General features: G+C 41.3%; 1 protein-coding gene across 4 annotated transcripts; it reads right to left on the reverse strand.

Moving 5' to 3' along the window:
* Window positions 1-721: 721 nt before the first annotated feature.
* On the reverse strand, window positions 722-17,080 carry LOC110493651 (nicotinate-nucleotide pyrophosphorylase [carboxylating]-like). Of its 4 annotated transcripts, none has more exons than XM_021568047.2 (5): window positions 16,924-17,080; window positions 2,190-2,481; window positions 1,614-1,924; window positions 1,224-1,355; window positions 722-984 (listed from the first exon to the last, which is right to left on the reverse strand). In XM_021568047.2, exons 2-5 carry the CDS (start codon window positions 2,440-2,442, stop codon window positions 769-771), a joined length of 912 nt encoding a protein of 303 aa, XP_021423722.2. In that variant the 5' UTR covers window positions 2,443-2,481; window positions 16,924-17,080; the 3' UTR covers window positions 722-768. The 4 variants fall into 4 exon arrangements, with proteins under 4 accessions (XP_021423722.2, XP_036805542.1, XP_036805540.1 ...); XM_036949647.1 differs by having other exon boundaries at window positions 16,977-17,056; XM_036949645.1 differs by lacking the exon at window positions 16,924-17,080 and adding an exon at window positions 16,414-16,542.
* Window positions 17,081-17,117: the final 37 nt, after the last annotated feature.

The following is a 17,117-nucleotide window of genomic DNA, read 5'->3' on the forward strand; positions in this document are numbered from 1 at the left end:
AATTGCCATATAAAGTCCAAAGAAAAAGAAGCCTGGAAGGAGGAGAGATGACTAGAAATGAGTCGGTTGACCGTTTTATCTGTGGATTAATTGTCGGAGTAGAGGACCTTGTCCATTTCAAGTAAAATAACAACCCAGGACAAATTAGCTAGCAACAGAATGCTATCTACCTAAATTGCCATAAATGTTTGCTTTTTGACCTGTCGCCAAATTAAAATAATTTGTTCAGAGTTTGTTTTTATACTTCAACCTGCATGTCGGGATTGCGTTTGGTGTGGGGGGACAAAATCAATTTGAGGACGCGGTTTGGGCATGATATTATTAGGCCTAAATAATGTCTACTCAAAGATGGTGATTTTATGCATGTTTAACTTCAGTGTTTTGAAAACTGATATCTGATTTATTAATTTGACAGGTGATGGACTTTTAGTGGTGGAAGTGCAGTGTGTTTTAATCCATACGAAGCTTTAACAGTATAGTGACTTAGTTACTAATTTGTCATCTTTTCTCCTGGTGGATCAAAGATTAAGGATTTTAAAGAATATCCCATATAATAGATGATCACTATGGGACAAAATAAACTAAGGGAACTGTCTTCACAGTTTTAATAATGATTTCTAAATTAGTTGTACGCAGCATAGAAATTATACAGTCACCTCTGAATGTTATAATGGATTTTTTTCTTGATCATCTCCTGGATGAAAAGTGAGGAAATTGACCGTTGCTTTTTATTTTCACTTTATTAACAAAAATCCTGAATTGCCACAGTTACTTTGATTGGAAAATAATTGGAAAGGGAACAGGCTTTTGAACCTTGAGGGAGAAGTCTACCACTGGGCAGCCCTGGGTGATGCAGCCCAGAGAGATGATGTCCACATGGGGGGAGAGATACTGGGGCAGGGAGTCTGGGGTCACCCCTCCACTGGCCTCGATTAGCACAGAAGGGAACTCCTCCTTCAGAAGCTTGGCTGCCGCATGGAGTTCCTGAGTGAGGAAGGGACAGAGGAGGAATCGAGGCCGGAAGAAACGAGTGCGGGAAGAGACCGTGAAGGAAAGAGATTGAACTAAATGCACAGCACTGGAAGAAGAATATTACATTGATAGTCCAATGTACATGAATGTCCAACGGAATTATGTCTTCTGCTGTATCACAAGCCCTCCAGTACATCTCTACCTCTTCTACATTACTTCCCTGATGCCTTTGGGAAGTCCATCAGTCTCACCTGTGGCTTAAAGTTGTCCAGCATGACGATGTCGGCGCCTGCCGTGGCCGCCTCACTGCCCTCCTCCCGGCTGCCGCACTCCACCTCAATCTTACTGCTGAAGCCACACACCGAGCGGGCGTCCCTCACCGCCTGGAAGACCCACAGGTAGGAATTACATCAAATCAGTTCTCTATCAGAATGCTAAATTAATTTATATTCAAAATGCACAGAGGGAAAACTTCAGCTCTCATATTAGAAAAAGGACAGATCTAATGGTACATCTTGGAATATGAAAGACATACATGTATTCTTGCACTCTGATTTTCATGCATTTCAGAGGAATCGACAACCACAACATAGTATAGGTTGATGTCAAATGTACAGTTTGAGACATCCACCCTTGCCTACCTGTGTGATACTCCCTGATGCCCATATATGATTGTCTTTCAGCATCACCATCCCACTCAGGTCCTGTCTGTGTATGGACACGCCGCCCACCAGCATGGCATACTTCTCCACCAGCCGGAACCCAGGGGTGGTTTTACGCGTGCCAGCCACATGGCCATGCCAGCCTGCCTCCCTGGCGATGCTCTGTAGCTGGGAGCAGCGGGTGGCTATCCCAGAGGCCCGGGCCAGGCAGTTGAGGGCCGGTCTCTCCCCGAGGAGGATACACCTTGCTGGGCCTCTGACCACAGCAGTCTGGGTCACCGCATTTGGACCTGGTGGAGGTGAGGTCAAAGAAGAGTTTACCCAAAAACACGTGAGTGATCTGCATCTAAAATAGTTAGATGGTCATCAGTTGGAATCTATTCCAATGGAATTTTGTGAATGCCAAACTCGAAGCTCGTTTCCACAATACCTTCTCCAAATGAATTTGGCAGTGTGATCAGAGTTGGTGTATTGTCATCACATTTGTGAGGCATCTGTGTATTCTCTTAAACCTCCACAGCATGCTTTTGACCAGGTTCATAGTTGGTCTCTTACCGAGCTGTGCTCCCTCTTTGTGCGCCCATTCAACAGTGCAGCTGAGCTCAGTGAAGACAGCAGTGAAGAAAGGCCTGCCTGCCAGCATGCTGCACGGCGTTTTACACAACAACCTGGCCTCGACCTCATGTGACCCCACACACAGCCCTGCAGGGTCAAAGTTTGGTGTGTCCTCTGCCAGCCACTCCCGTGCCAGTCGGGTCAGTGTGTGGGGAGGGAGCGTGTTTGACAGGTCATACTGAGGAGTCGTCATCTTGAGAGGGGAGGTAAAACGTGATGCCGGAAATTTGTTCTGTTAAGAATGGAGAAAGGGGTTAGTTCCAGTGCTTTAAATCTGGCTATCCACTGATAGTTAAGTTTGTAGTTTAAATTGTACCCTACAAAATGTCCTGAGTTCTGGTATGAATGAATCCCTGCTCTCAATGTGCTTTTTCGACCACTTGCTTTGTAACAGTGTCAGTCTTCAGGTTAAGATTCACCACAAACAAAGAACGCTGGTGTGGTGACCTCAAGGGGGCCAATGTGTTAGAAATGGCAGAGACGATTTCTGATCCCAGTCTGCTCCTGCGGGTGTGGTAATATAACTGGAGTACAAATAACGAGTGCAGATTTCAAAGAGCGCTCTGTAAGCCACACCCTAGTGGGCGGAGCTAGGCATGTTTGTGCACATTGTAGTAAGGAGATATCATACGGAGATAGAATCTAATTTTACAATGGGTCTGCGGTGGTTCTGTGTAGTTATGCTTAATATATGAGTCAAGTACATTGCAGTCAATTTTATCTATGACCTAATAAGTAAGATCTTAGGGATGCGCTCCCTAACCCCTCTTTTCTATTTCTCTGAGGACAACGGCTGAGGGCACCCTAGCCGACACGGGGGGGGGGGGGGGGGGGGGGGGGGGGGGGGCAGGCACGTCCATCTGCCTGTTGCTGCCTTCACTGTTTGTCTCCCCCTCAAGTCACTGTGTCAAGTGTATGAAATGCAAATTACAATGAACTAACAGCGGTCTTGATTGTATGTTTTGTACAGTCCGATTTGGGAATTCTGCTCATTGACAAGACAGCCCTGGTTTTTAAATTTAAAAAAATAATAATTTCACCTTTATTTAATGAATGAGGTAAGGTCAGTAAAGGCAATAAATAGGCCATGGTGGCAAAGTAATTACAATATAGCAATTAAACACTGGAATGGTAGATGTGCAAGTAGAGATACTGGGGTGCAAAGGAGCAAGATAAATAAATAACAGTATGGAAGTCTTCATTGTTGTCAATAAGACCTTATCGTGAACCTTGTCCTGTCTCTGTACATTACATACAATCATCCAAGTTGGGAAGAATAAATTACTACTACTAGGGTTGAGGTCAAGTCCATGGAAAAGCAATGCAGAATCATTTGAACCTTGCCCATCATAACCCAAGAGCTAAAGCTGTATTAGACCCTCTAGAAATCTGTTTCATGACTTTGAATGGTTATATTTTTTCCATATGTTGCAATAACGGAATAAACATCCTTTATTCTGTTGGTGTGTGTACCTTTGTGCGCTTGTGTGATGGATGGGTCAATGTTTATAATAAATTGCTAATAATTGAATGACAATTCAGCCCAGTGGATCTTTATATTCTACAGATTCTGAACAGTCATGTAACAATTGGAAGTGTTTTTGTTGCCATGTAGGCCTAGTATTTGGTCTTTGTTGGGGTTAACCAAGGGGACTGTAATTCCTTAGGTGCTGGTAGCTGAAGATGTGTTAGCTCCCAGGTGATGAGGCAGTGAGTGACTCTGGACACACATGTACACTGTGTTCAACACAAAGTGTCAATAAAATAGATAATTAAAGTATCAAAATTCCTAAATACTAAAAGTAAGTCAACTGTGATTTACACGGTCTAGCATCTGTGCAGTCCCGTGTGGCTCACTTGCAACGTTGTGGATCTGATTGTCATGGGTGGACCAGTATGAAAAGGTATGCACTCACTACGTCGTTCCCATAGCTCCCCCCAACAGACTGGGTAAAGGGGTCAGCATGCTTCGGTTCGGCTTGCTCCTAGCTGTACAGAACGAGTGTGCTTGAAAAACAAGAAAAAAATACCTGCAAGAGTACGGTTTGTCCATTTTGAGATGCCGTAGCCAGTATACACTTCCTTATAATTAATCTAAAATAACTCAAAATCAGTCATAGATTCAGTCAAAAAAGTCAAAATTGTACATGTAACTAATATGCTTGGTGCAGTATTTCTCAATGAAAAAAATGCATGAAAACTAGTAGTCTCTTGTTGAATGACAGACTTTGAATAATCCTTATTGTTGACCCATCACCGATCAAGGGGCGTAGACGTCGGTGAGGGTTTTCAGCTGTTCGGGCACACAAAACCAAGGTCCAAAACAAACGTCACAAAATGCCATCATAATATACGCACAAACTCTTCCGAACTGTTTCGGCTGGGAAGCATGTGGACGCCTTAAGGCACATCTCTGATATCAAGAGATCTCAACCTTTAGTCACACTTCCAGTTAAATCAGTTTACATAGTCTTTATTTTACTTGCTCTACAACAGAACAAAATGTCCAAATCAGACTGTACAAAACATACAATGAAATCACAATGGCTTTTTTGTTGTGAAAAAGTACAGTGTGTCTATAACAAGGGCCAATTACAATAATGCGAATTTCATGTCAACCAGATCTGTCTTGTGAACAAGCAATTTATTCCGAGCACTGGTGGTCATTAGATAATCCAAATAATTGTTAAACAGCGCCCCCCTGAGGCAGAACATTTTCTATTGAGAAGTGTTTGGGACTTGTTTCCGTTTGCTACTCAAAATATATTTTACATAAGTCAGACAAAATTAACTGCAATACATATGTTCTGAAATATTAGATTAACTAAACACAACCACCGCAGACCCATTGCAAAACGACAGGCCTCTCTCAGTAATAAAATGTGTCCCAGTGCACAATCAACATGCCTAGCTCTGGTTTACAGAGGTTTACAGAGGACTCTTGGCAATGGCAGTGTTCGATTAAGGATTAAGCTGAAGCGAGGTGCACCAGTCTATGGCCTGCGTGGTGAACGGGCAAAAGTGGTGAGGGAGAAGCGCTCTTCTCAAATCGAACCGTAATCTGCGCTGTTCTGGTCATGTTGTCAACAAGGCAGCATGGTCTATCGTTCAGAAATATACATCTCTTTTCCATAAAAGGCAGATAAAGCGTTTATCAAAGACAATCACTTTTGCACGTGAAAACCCAGAATCCTACTCATTACAGGGCTGCCAACATTTGAACAAAGTTTGGAGTGAGATTTTCAATTTGAATTTCATTGCCGCAACCCCTAGTTGGGGGACTGGGGGTCCTCCCCCCAAAAAATGGTACTGTTTTAAAGCTAATCCCTGCAATTTGACATATTTTGACATGGTTTAGGCCTATGACCAGGGATTTTTTTTAACAGGTCAAGTGTATTCAGAATGCTTTGAACATTAAATGAAAATGAACACTCAAAATTCAACAACTTTGTTACTTTGAGATTTTTGGGGAGATGAAATGTAAAGAACACTAATAACAAAAAAATCGTACATATTTTTGGGGTGGTTTGACACTATTCAGACAGTAATTAAATGAGATCGGGAGACAGGCAAATGCTAGAAACCGTGCACCAAAGGCTCTGCACAGTAAATTGTAATATTAATGGTTGGTGGCAGTGGTTAACCAAATCATAGATTGCAGTCTCATTGTCCATAGAATGCTTTCAAGGTAGGGACACAAACATTTTGTATCTTAGGTGAACTCGTTCTTGAAAATAGGTCTGGAAGAAAATCCTGCTTGCTCTCCAGAAGGGTTGGCCACCCCTGATCTATGTTTCCCAAGTGCTGGTTGTTTGAAAATGTTATAACAATCGTTTCTCCAAATCACCCACAATCTTCCCCCCCCCAAAAAATCTAATGAATATCAATATTCAGGTTGTTTATGTCTACTAGTTGAAGATCCTTGCCATCGTCTGACTATATATACAAAATTATGCATTTTAGGAGTTGAGTCCCCTTGTCATCTCTGCCTAGCACAATACTAAAATCTCAAATCATATTGGCTTCATGGAGCATTTAATATCAAATGCTTATTTGTATGACTTATTCAAAACTGTCCATGAAGGGCAGCAATAATGTATAGCCTAATATAATTCATTTTCAAAGACAAGTAGGCATATCATATTTTAAATATGGGATTTTTTAAATAAATAAATAAATAAATAAATAAATAAATAAATAAATAAATAAATAAATAAATAAATAAATAAATAAATAAATAAATAAATAAATAAATAAATAAATATATATATATAGATATATAGGCCAGTTGAGAACAAGTTCTCATTTACAACTGTGACCTGGCCAAGATAAAGCAAAGCAGTGCAACAAAAACAGTTACAAATGGGATAAACAAACATACAGTCAATAACACAATATAAAAATCTATGTAGTAAGGTTTGGGAGGTAAGGCAATAAATAGGCCAATAGTGGCAAAATAATTACAATTTAGCATTAACACTGGAGTGATAGATGTGCAAGTAGAGATACTGGGGTGCAAAAGAGCAAAAAAAATATGTTGGGGATGAGGTAATTGTTGGGTGTGCTATTTACAGATGGGCTGTGTACAGGTACACGGATCGGTAAGCTGCTCTGACAGCTAATGCTTAAAGTTAGTGAGGGTGAGATACAAGACTCCGGCTTCAGTGATTATTGCAATTTGTTCCAGTCATTGGCAGCAGAGAACTGGAAGGAAAGGCGGCCAAAGGAGGAATTGACTTTGAGGGTGACCAGTGAATATACCTGCTGGAGCGCTGCTACAGTGACCAGTGAGCTGAGATAAGGCGGGGCTTTACCTAGTAAAGACTTAAAGATTACCTGGAGCCAGTGGGTTTGGCAATGAATATGTAGCGAGGGCCAGCCAACAAGAGCATTCAGGTTGCAGTGGTGGGTAGTATATGGGGCTTTGGTGGCAAAATGGATGGCACTGTGATAGACTACATACAATTTGCTGAGTAGAGTGTTGGAGGCAATTTTGTAAATGACATCGCCGAAGTCAAGGATCGGTAAGACAGTCAGTTTTACGAGGGTATGTTCGGCAGCATAAGTGAAGAAGGCTGTTGCGAAATAGGAAGCCGATTCTAGATTTAATTTTGGATTGGAGATGCTTTATGCGAGTTTGGAAGAATGGTATACAGAATGTTGTCGTCTGTGTAGAGGTGGATCAGAGAATCACCAGCAGCAAGAGGTGGCCCAAGAATTGAACCCTGTGGCAACCCCATAGAGACTGCCAGAGGTCTGGACAACAGGACCTCCGATTTGACACACTGAACTATCTGAGAAGTGGTTGGTGAACCTGGAGAGGGCAGTCATTTGAGAAACAAAGTTCCTGCAAGTTCCTGCGGGAGCTGTTGGCCGTGGTAGGGGTAGCCAGGTGGAAAGCATGGCCAACCGTAGAAAAATGCTTAATGAAATTCAATTATCGCAGGTTATTCGGTGGTGACAGTATTTCCTTGCCTCAGTGCAGTGGGCAGCTGGGAGGAGGTGTCTTATTATCCATGGACTTTATGATGACAAAACTTTTCGGAATTAGTGCAGTGTATATTGGTTCCCGACTTCCCCTACCTGAGCGTTTTTTCCCCTTCATATTTTAAAACATTCATAAAAGGAATTGGTTAAAGGTAAATTAATCCATGAACACATTATTTAACATTTCTTAAAAATGACCCAATTTTCATCAATTTGATTATATAAGCTGAAAGCCCATTCAAAAACAGTACTGGACTTGGACCAGGAAGTAGGCGGGTATGTGCTCATGACCTTTCAGTTCGCACACATTTTGTTGCATATGCGAGTAAAATGGTTGCACTGTAGAGCCCTGCAAGTGTCAAAATATGAAGTGTTAAGCATTTGCATAATGGATCATCAGGTGCAATAAGAACATGGAAAAGTCTAATGGTGCATTCAAAGCTAGTGGGAACTAGGAACGCCAAAATGTCCGACTTACTAACTGGTTGCACATTCTGGCTGTTTTGTCCCGCCTATTTCCTGGTCCAAGTCCTGTATAACAACCCCCAGTTAGTAAGTCAGAAATGTCAGTTTCCAAGATCAGACTAATACGTTTAGGTTAAAGGTTAGGTTACTCTTAGCTATTTTACAGTTCAATACAGCCAAGGGTGCCTCCATCCAATGAAATTACACTTCCCGAGTTACGCTTACACAGGTGTTCGCAGTTGTGTAAAGTACTTAAGTAAAAATACTTTAAAGTACTACTTCAGTAGTTTAAGTATCTGTACTTTACTATTTATGACAACTTTTAGAAAATGTACTTACATTTCCCCAGACACCCAAAAGTACATTTTGAATGCTTAGCAGAACAGGAAAACTGTCCAATTCACACACTTAAAGAGAACATCCCTGGTCATCGACTGTCTCTGATCTGACGGAGTCACTAAACACAAATGCTTTGTTTGTAAATGATATGAATGTTGGAGTGTGCCCCTGGCTATCCATCAAAAAAATGCTGCTGTCTGGTTTGCTTAATGAGGAATTTTCAATCATTTATACTTTTGATACTTAAGTATTCTTAAAAACCAAACTACTGGGTGACTTTCACTTTGGGGTAATTTTCTATTAAAAAAAAAGGTATCTTTACTTTTACTCAAGTACAAGAATGGAGTACTTCTTCCACAACTGGGTGTTCCTAGTCTTCGGTCTGTTTTCGTAAACAAGCGCTGTAACATTGAGATATGGCCATGTGGGAACATTAACCCTATCAAGGTGTGTATCAATTTAACCATATACACATACACAGTGCCTTGCGAAAGTATTCGGCCCCCTTGAACTTTGCGACCTTTTGCCACATTTCAGGCTTCAAACATAAAGATATAAAACTGTATTTTTTTGTGAAGAATCAACAACAAGTGGGACACAATCATGAAGTGGAACGACATTTATTGGATATTTCAAACTTTTTTAACAAATCAAAAACTGAAAAATTGGGCGTACAAAATTATTCAGCCCCTTTACTTTCAGTGCAGCAAACTCTCTCCATAAGTTCAGTGAGGATCTCTGAATGATCCAATGTTGACCTAAATGACTAATGATGATAAATACAATCCACCTGTGTGTAATCAAGTCTCCGTATAAATGCACCTGCACTGTGATAGTCTCAGAGGTCCGTTAAAAGCGCAGAGAGCATCATGAAGAACAAGGAACACACCAGGCAGGTCCGAGATACTGTTGTGAAGAAGTTTAAAGCCGGATTTGGATACAAAAAGATTTCCCAAGCGGCACTGTGCAAGCGATAATATTGAAATGGAAGGAGTATCAGACCACTGCAAATCTACCAAGACCTGGCCGTCCCTCTAAACTTTCAGCTCATACAAGGAGAAGACTGATCAGAGATGCAGCCAAGAGGCCCATGATCACTCTGGATGAACTGCAGAGATCTACAGCTGAGGTGGGAGACTCTGTCCATAGGACAACAATCAGTCGTATATTGCACAAATCTGGCCTTTATGGAAGAGTGGCAAGAAGAAAGCCATTTCTTAAAGATATCCATAAAAAGTGTTGTTTAAAGTTTGCCACAAGCCACCTGGGAGACACACCAAACATGTGGAAGAAGGTGCTCTGGTCAGATGAAACCAAAATTGAACTTTTTGGCAACAATGCAAAACGTTATGTTTGGCGTAAAAGCAACACAGCTGAACACACAATCCCCACTGTCAAACATGGTGGTGGCAGCATCATGGTTTGGGCCTGCTTTTCTTCAGCAGGGACAGGGAAGATGGTTAAAATTGATGGGAAGATGGATGGAGCCAAATACAGGACCATTCTGGAAGAAAACCTGATGGAGTCTGCAAAAGACCTGAGACTGGGACAGAGATTTGTCTTCCAACAAGACAATGATCCAAATCATAAAGCAAAATCTACAATGGAATGGTTCAAAAATAAACATATCCAGGTGTTAGAATGGCCAAGTCAAAGTCCAGACCTGAATCCAATCGAGAATCTGTGGAAAGAACTGAAAACTGCTGTTCACAAATGCTCTCCATCCAACCTCACTGAGCTCGAGCTGTTTTGCAAGGAGGAATGGGAAAAAATGTCAGTCTCTCGATGTGCAAAACTGATAGAGACATACCCCAAGCGACTTACAGCTGTAATCACAGCAAAAGGTGGCGCTACAAAGTATTAACTTAAGGGGGCTGAATAATTTTGCACGCCCAATTTTTCAGTTTTTGATTTGTTAAAAAAGTTTGAAATATCCAATAAATGTCGTTCCACTTCATGATTGTGTCCCACTTGTTGTTGATTCTTCACAAAAAAATACAGTTTTATATCTTTATGTTTGAAGCCTGAAATGTGGCAAAAGGTCGCAAAGTTCAAGGGGGCCGAATACTTTCGCAAGGCACTGTGTGTGTGTGTGTGTGTGTGTGTGTGTGTGTGTGTGTGTGTGTGTGTGTATATATATATATATGAAATATAAGGTCCTTATAATTCCAAAACAGTACCAAAAGCGATGCATGTTAAGGTTCAGACCGAGCATCTTGGATCTTAAATCCCCACCCCATGATCAAGGGCTAGGTTGTTCTGAACCACAGCTGTTTGCATCCTATTGCACCTGTTGCATCAAAGGCCTGTTTGCATCCTCAAATGGCAGCCATGATGTGCTTATCAACTGAAGACTATTTTAGAGACTTGCAAAAATGATTTTGATAAAAAGTATTGTACAGTAAAAAGTAATTTTGTCTGCAGCAATTATCCATTGTAATACCATTTGGGCCACAGCAATGGTTGTGTATAACAGTGGTTCGCAAACCTTTGAGTTGTATCTCCAATCACATTTAGCTCCGATCCAAAATACCCCCTTATGTGCAAGTTCTTACGCATCTCAGGACCTACCGCAACAAATGTTATAGTAATGTCTACAATTTGTGTACTTAAACACTATTCAACAATACAAATACAATCAATCAAATATCCAAATGAAATTATGAATATGGATACACAATGGGCTACAGAGGAATGTTTACTCACCACAAAAGTAACAAAGTTCCTCTTTTCTTTATTGATTTGATTCATCGATTGTTTTTGACATTCAAAGCCGACGACACCAGAAAAGTGGAATTTGCTCCTTTGCTCATGATGTAATGTTTACAAGCTAAGCGAAGAATGTGAAAATCAGTCACATTGAGTTACAGCTTTGAAAGAACTATTATTCTTCTTGTTTGTTTTTTTTTAAACCAGACAATCGGCGTAACACAACAGTTCTCTGACATTTCGAGTTTGGGATGTCAAACGTCAAACAAAAATACAAAAAGTAATGTTAATTTACTGATATATATATATATATATATATATAAAATTCTGTTGGAATATTTTTCATTCAGACAAAGATCTTCACTGACATGTCAATTTAATTTCAGAGTCCACCTTATCGGTCCCAAAGCCTTAAAAGTTGCAATCTTACTTCTGGAACTATAAGTTATTCTAAAGCACAGCAGATGTCACTTTCCTAAATGCAAAGTGGTGGTTTGGTTTCGGACATATTCACCTGAGTGTAGTGCAATATGCCGTTCTGACAAGAAGTGAAAGGGATGCAGGGCTGCCTTAAACCTACAACTTATAACACTGCACAATATAAACAGAGATCGTTTATGATGATGTCAGACCACTCTTGCGCAGCACTGCACAGACGGGATGCTTTCAAACATCCCGTAGGTTCACTAGAGATGGAAGAGCAAGCAAAACATCACACGCTCCATTTTTGCCCCCCGTTTCATATGCTGTATAGTCAATTAACTAGCTGAGCAGACCAGACCATCTTGGCACTCACCCACCATTGTAAAAAATATTTGGGAACCTATAGAAATTCATTAATGTCTACATTTGTTTTGCCAAGTTTATTCTATTACAGACACCTTAATGCACTTTTCAATTATATTATCTGAGCTACATAAATGTAATTCTGTCCTTGATCCATTTCATTCAAAACGGCTTCTTCTGAGGAGTGCCATTATGGCTGACTGGTGCTTTCAAAGCCTCTCATTGGCCAATACATAGCATCAGCCCTTGATCATGACTCTCAGTTCCATACAATACCCATAACAACTGGGATCTCAGACTTACAACTTCAGTGTGTTCAAGACAGCTGGGAAGTGGAGAAAAAAATAAACTAGCTCCGTCTGTGAAAAATCTTTTTGAACAGACATCCAACTCGGAATTCCAACTCAAGATCTCTGGTCTCTTTCTAGAGCTTGGACTTTGACCTGAAGATCACTGACGTCATGATTTAATCTCGTATTTTTTCCAGAGTTCCCAGTTGTCTTGAACGCACTATAATGCATTGGTCTACAATAGTAGAAGTCATAATACCCATAAAACCTAGCGGTCGAAACACAGAAATGGTTGCAATCATTTTTACACCATTCAGTCATAAATAAGGTTACATAACATTGCCCATACGAATGATCTGCAGTCCAGAGGGTAACAGCAAACACTGTTTTCCCAAAGTAAACACACTTGACTCGAGAGGATGAATCAGTCCATCTCTGAAACCTCAAAGCCAGACTAAAATAATTCAGCTAGCTAGGGTAGCTACAAGTCAAGTAGTCCTTGAAGTAGGCTACCCACCCCTCACCTACAGACACAAACATTACGAGTCAAGGATCATATCACCTCCACCTTACCGGCCACCCTAGACCCACTTCAGTTTGCATACCATCCCAACAGGTCCACAGACGACGCAATCGCCTGCACACTGCCCTATCCCATCTGGACAAAAGGAATACCTATGTAAGAATGCTGTTCATTGACTACAGCTCAGCTTTCAACACCATAGTATCCTCCAAGCTCATCATCAAGCTGGAGGCCCTGGGTCTCAACCCCGCCCTGTGCAATTGGGTCCTGGACTTTGACGGGCCACCCCAAGGTGGTAAAGGTAGGAAACAACATCTCCACTTCGCTGACCCTCAACACTGGGGCCCCACAGGGGTGGGTGCTCAGCCCCCTCCTGTAATCCCTGTTCACCCACGACTTTGGCCATTCACGCCCCCAACTTAACCATCAAGTTTGCAGACAACAGTAGTGGGCTTGATTACCAACAACGAGACAGCCTACAGGGAGGTGGTGAGGGCACTCGGTATGTGACAACGTCAACAAAACAAAGGAGATGATAGTGGACTTCAGGAAACAGACCCCTATCCACATGGAAGGGACAGCAGTGGAGAAGATGGAAAGTTTTAAGTTCCTCGGCGTACACATCACAAACAAACTGAAATGGTCCACCCACACAGACAGTGTGGTGAAGGCGGCGCAACAGTGCCTCTTGAACCTCAGGAGGCTGAAGAAATAAGGCTTGTCACCCAAAACCCTGACAAACGTTAACAGATGCACAATTGAGAGCATTCTGTCGGGCTGCATCACAGCCTGGTACGCCAAATGCACCGCCCTCAACCGCAAGGTTCTCCAGAGGGTGGTGCAGTCTGCACAACGCATCACCAGGGGCAAACTACCTGCCCTCCATGACACAGGAAGGCCAAAAAGATAATTAAGGACATCAACCACCCGAGCCACTGCCTGTTCACACCGCTTACCATCCAGAAGGCAAGGTCAGTACAGGTGCATCAAAGCTGGGACCGAGAGACTGAAGAACAGCTTCTATCTCAAGGCCATCAGACTGCTAAACAGCAATCACTAACTCAAGAGGCCGCTGCCTACATTGAGACCCAATCACTGGCCCCTTTAATAAATGGATCACTAGTCACTTCATACAATCCACTCTAAATAATGCAATTTTAATAATGTTTACATATCTTACATTACTCATCACATGTATATACTATATTTTATACTATCTATTGCACCTTGCCTATGCCACTTGGCCATCACTCATCCATATACATATTCTCATTCTCCCCTGTAGATTTGTGTGTATTAGGTAGTTGTTGGGGATATGTTAGATATTACTGCACTGTCAGAACTAGAAGCACAAGCATTTCGCTACACTCGCATTAACATCTGCTAAACACGTGTATGTGACAAATAAAATTGTTTTTGATTATCAAGAATACCTAGCCATAGCTTCCAAGTTAGCTACCATGCTAGACTGTTGGTTTAGAAAAGCCAAAGAAATAAACTTGTTTTTATGAATTTCTCATGCATTTAAATGGCTAGGCAAATAGCCTGGCTAGATGGCGAATAGTAGTCTAATGTTGCTAACTAACTGACCAACCATGAGCTACCTAGCTAGATAACAGGCATTTTTAATTAAAAACTTGCCCAAGACAGTTCAAAGAATTGTCCATTTAAACAATTTGAACCAATTTATGAATTACTAAATTTAGCAGTTAATCCAGAGATTCTTAACTTTGCCTCAATTTCCCTGGGGCACAGTGGAGTTGTCATAATACCCATAAAACCTAGTGGTCACACAGGGAAATGGTTCCAACTGTTTTTTCACCCTTAATTTTATCCATTGTGGATTTTCATGAGTAAAGTTTGATTTGATTGATGACATTACAGCTGTAGAATATTTAACTGTCATTTTCACATGAGGGCAAGTGCAGTTTTTCATTAAACATTTAATTGATAACACTTGACACACTAATCAAATAGTGGGAAGGATCCTATAAATCAAGACTGTGAATGCATGTACCACTGAATAAATAAAGCCTTTCAAGATTGGTTATGAAACTACAATACACACTACACTGGATGCCTAAACAATTCAATTCTGGATGTCAATAGATTTTTTAGATTCAGTCTCATGACAACATTCTAGGACAGAGTAATCACTCACTCATCTAAGTCTTTCATCCGGGGTAATCTGATGAGTGATACAGTGCATTCAGAACGTATTTCAGAGCCCGTGATTTACCCCCACATTTTGTTACGTTATAGCCTTATTATAAAATTGATTAAATTGTTTCTTCCTCTCATCAAGCTATGACAAAGCAAAAAACACATTTTCTGCAAATGTATATTAAAAGAAAAACGATCACATTCAGACCCCTTACTTAGTACTTTGTTGAAGCACCTTTGGCAGAGATTAGTCTCAAGTGTTCTTGAGTTTGAGGCTACAATCTTGACACACCTGTATTTTGAGAGTTTCTCCCATTCTTCTCTGCAGATCCTCTCAAGCTCTGTCAGGTTGGATGGGGTGCGTCGCTGTACAGCTTTTTTCAGGTCTCTCCAGAGCTGTTTGATAGGGTTCAAGGCCAGGCTCTGACTAGGCCACTCAAGGACATTGAGACTTGTCCCGAAGCCACTCCTGCGCCATCTTGGCTGGGTCGTTGTTTTGTTGAAAGGTGAACCTGAGCGCTTTGGAGCAGGTTTTCATCAAGGATCTCTCTGTACTTTGCTCTGTTCATCTTTCCCTCGATCCTGACTAGTCTCCCAGTCCCTGCCGCTGAAAACCATCCCCACAGCATGATCCTGCCACCACCATGCTTCACCCTAGGGATGCTGCCAGGTTTCCTTCAGACGTGACACTTGGCATTCAGGATAAAGAGTCCAATCTTGGTTTCATCCGAATAGAGAATCTTGTGATCAGTCTTTAGGCGCCTTTTGGCAAACTCCAAGCGGGCTGTCATGTGCCTTTTACTGAGGAGTGACTTCCGTCTGGCCACTACCATAAAGGCCTGATTGGTGGAGTGTTGCAGAGATGGTTGTCCTTCTGGAAGGTTCTCCCATCACCACAGAAGAACTCTGGAGCTCTGTCCCTTCTCCCCCGATTGCTCAGCTTGGCCGGGGCGGCCAGCTCTAGGACATGCACTGGCAACTGTGGGACCTTAGACAGGCGTGTACCTTTCCAAATCATGTCCATCAATCAATTTAATTTACCACAGGTGGACTCCAATCAAGTTGAAGAAACATGTCAAAGATGATCAATGGAACAGGATGCACCTGAGATACATTTCTAGTCTCTTAGCAAAGGGTCTGAATACTTATGTAAATAAGGTTTCTGTTTTATAAATGTGCCAAAATGTCTAAACCTGTTTTCACTTTGTCATTGTGGGGTAGTGTGTAGATTGATGAGGAAAAACATGGATTAAATTCATTTTAGAATAAGGCTGTAATGTTAAAAAATGTGGAAAAAGTCGAGAGGTCTGAATACTTTCCAAATGCACTGTGTAATTGATAAAGTAGCTCTTCCCTGTAGAATGTTGACAGCAGTATAAAACATGTTTTTTTTTTTACTCACTGACACAGGATAAACTTTATCCCTCATGGCCCTGACCAAACCGGTAAATTGCCCGTCACTCTGGCTGTACTTCTCCACATGGCCAGGCTTATAGTGGTCTTCTCCCTTTTTAATGCTCTTATGCTTATCCTTTAAAAATGCCATAAAAGGTCTGAAATAGACACCACAGTCGACATACTGTACAGACAATTATCTAGGCTAAGTAATACAAAATGATTTTATGATCTACTGCTCTGCTAGCTGAACAATTATCTAGGCAAAGTAATACAAACATATGTTCTAATCTACTGCTTTGCTAACTAGCTAGCTAAAGTGTAGTCAGTGGTTAACTAAGACAGAGAAAGGGGACAGAATAATGTCTACACTTTATTAAATGAATTTAAATACAGCACATGGAATCATCTTCGATTGGATACATGTCTCTGATTGCGCTTGCTGAGTTCTTCTATGCTGGTAATTAGCGTTTCGAATGTGAGAGTAAATTGAGGCAAATATATTGATAAAACTCACCTTATCTGAGAGAGAATTAAACGGTTGTCAAAACCTACACCAAACACACTTACTTTAAAGTGTTTGTAAAATTCCCAACGTGAAAAATGTATGGAATTATTTCCATGTTTTACCGCTAGGTTTTATAGGTGTTATGACCCGCCCACTGTGGCTGACTATTGGGCAAAACAGACAGGGTTGGCTTTGATTGTGGA

The sequence above is a fragment of the Oncorhynchus mykiss genome, chromosome 17 (assembly GCF_013265735.2).
Source record: "Oncorhynchus mykiss isolate Arlee chromosome 17, USDA_OmykA_1.1, whole genome shotgun sequence".
NCBI classification, from domain to species: Eukaryota; Metazoa; Chordata; class Actinopteri; order Salmoniformes; family Salmonidae; genus Oncorhynchus; species Oncorhynchus mykiss.

Bases quoted from the DNA above. Each gene is read 5' to 3' on its own strand.
- LOC110493651 (XM_021568046.2), bottom strand. From the start codon at position 11,291: ATGAATCAAATCAATAAAGAAAAGAGGAACTTTGTTACTTTTGTG. The intron at 1,925-2,189 runs GTAAGAGACCAA...CACCTCCACCAG, and splicing joins CAAAGAGGGAGCACAGCTCG to GTCCAAATGCGGTGACCCAG. The intron at 985-1,223 runs GTGAGACTGATG...TTCCTCACTCAG, and splicing joins TGGACAACTTTAAGCCACAG to GAACTCCATGCGGCAGCCAA.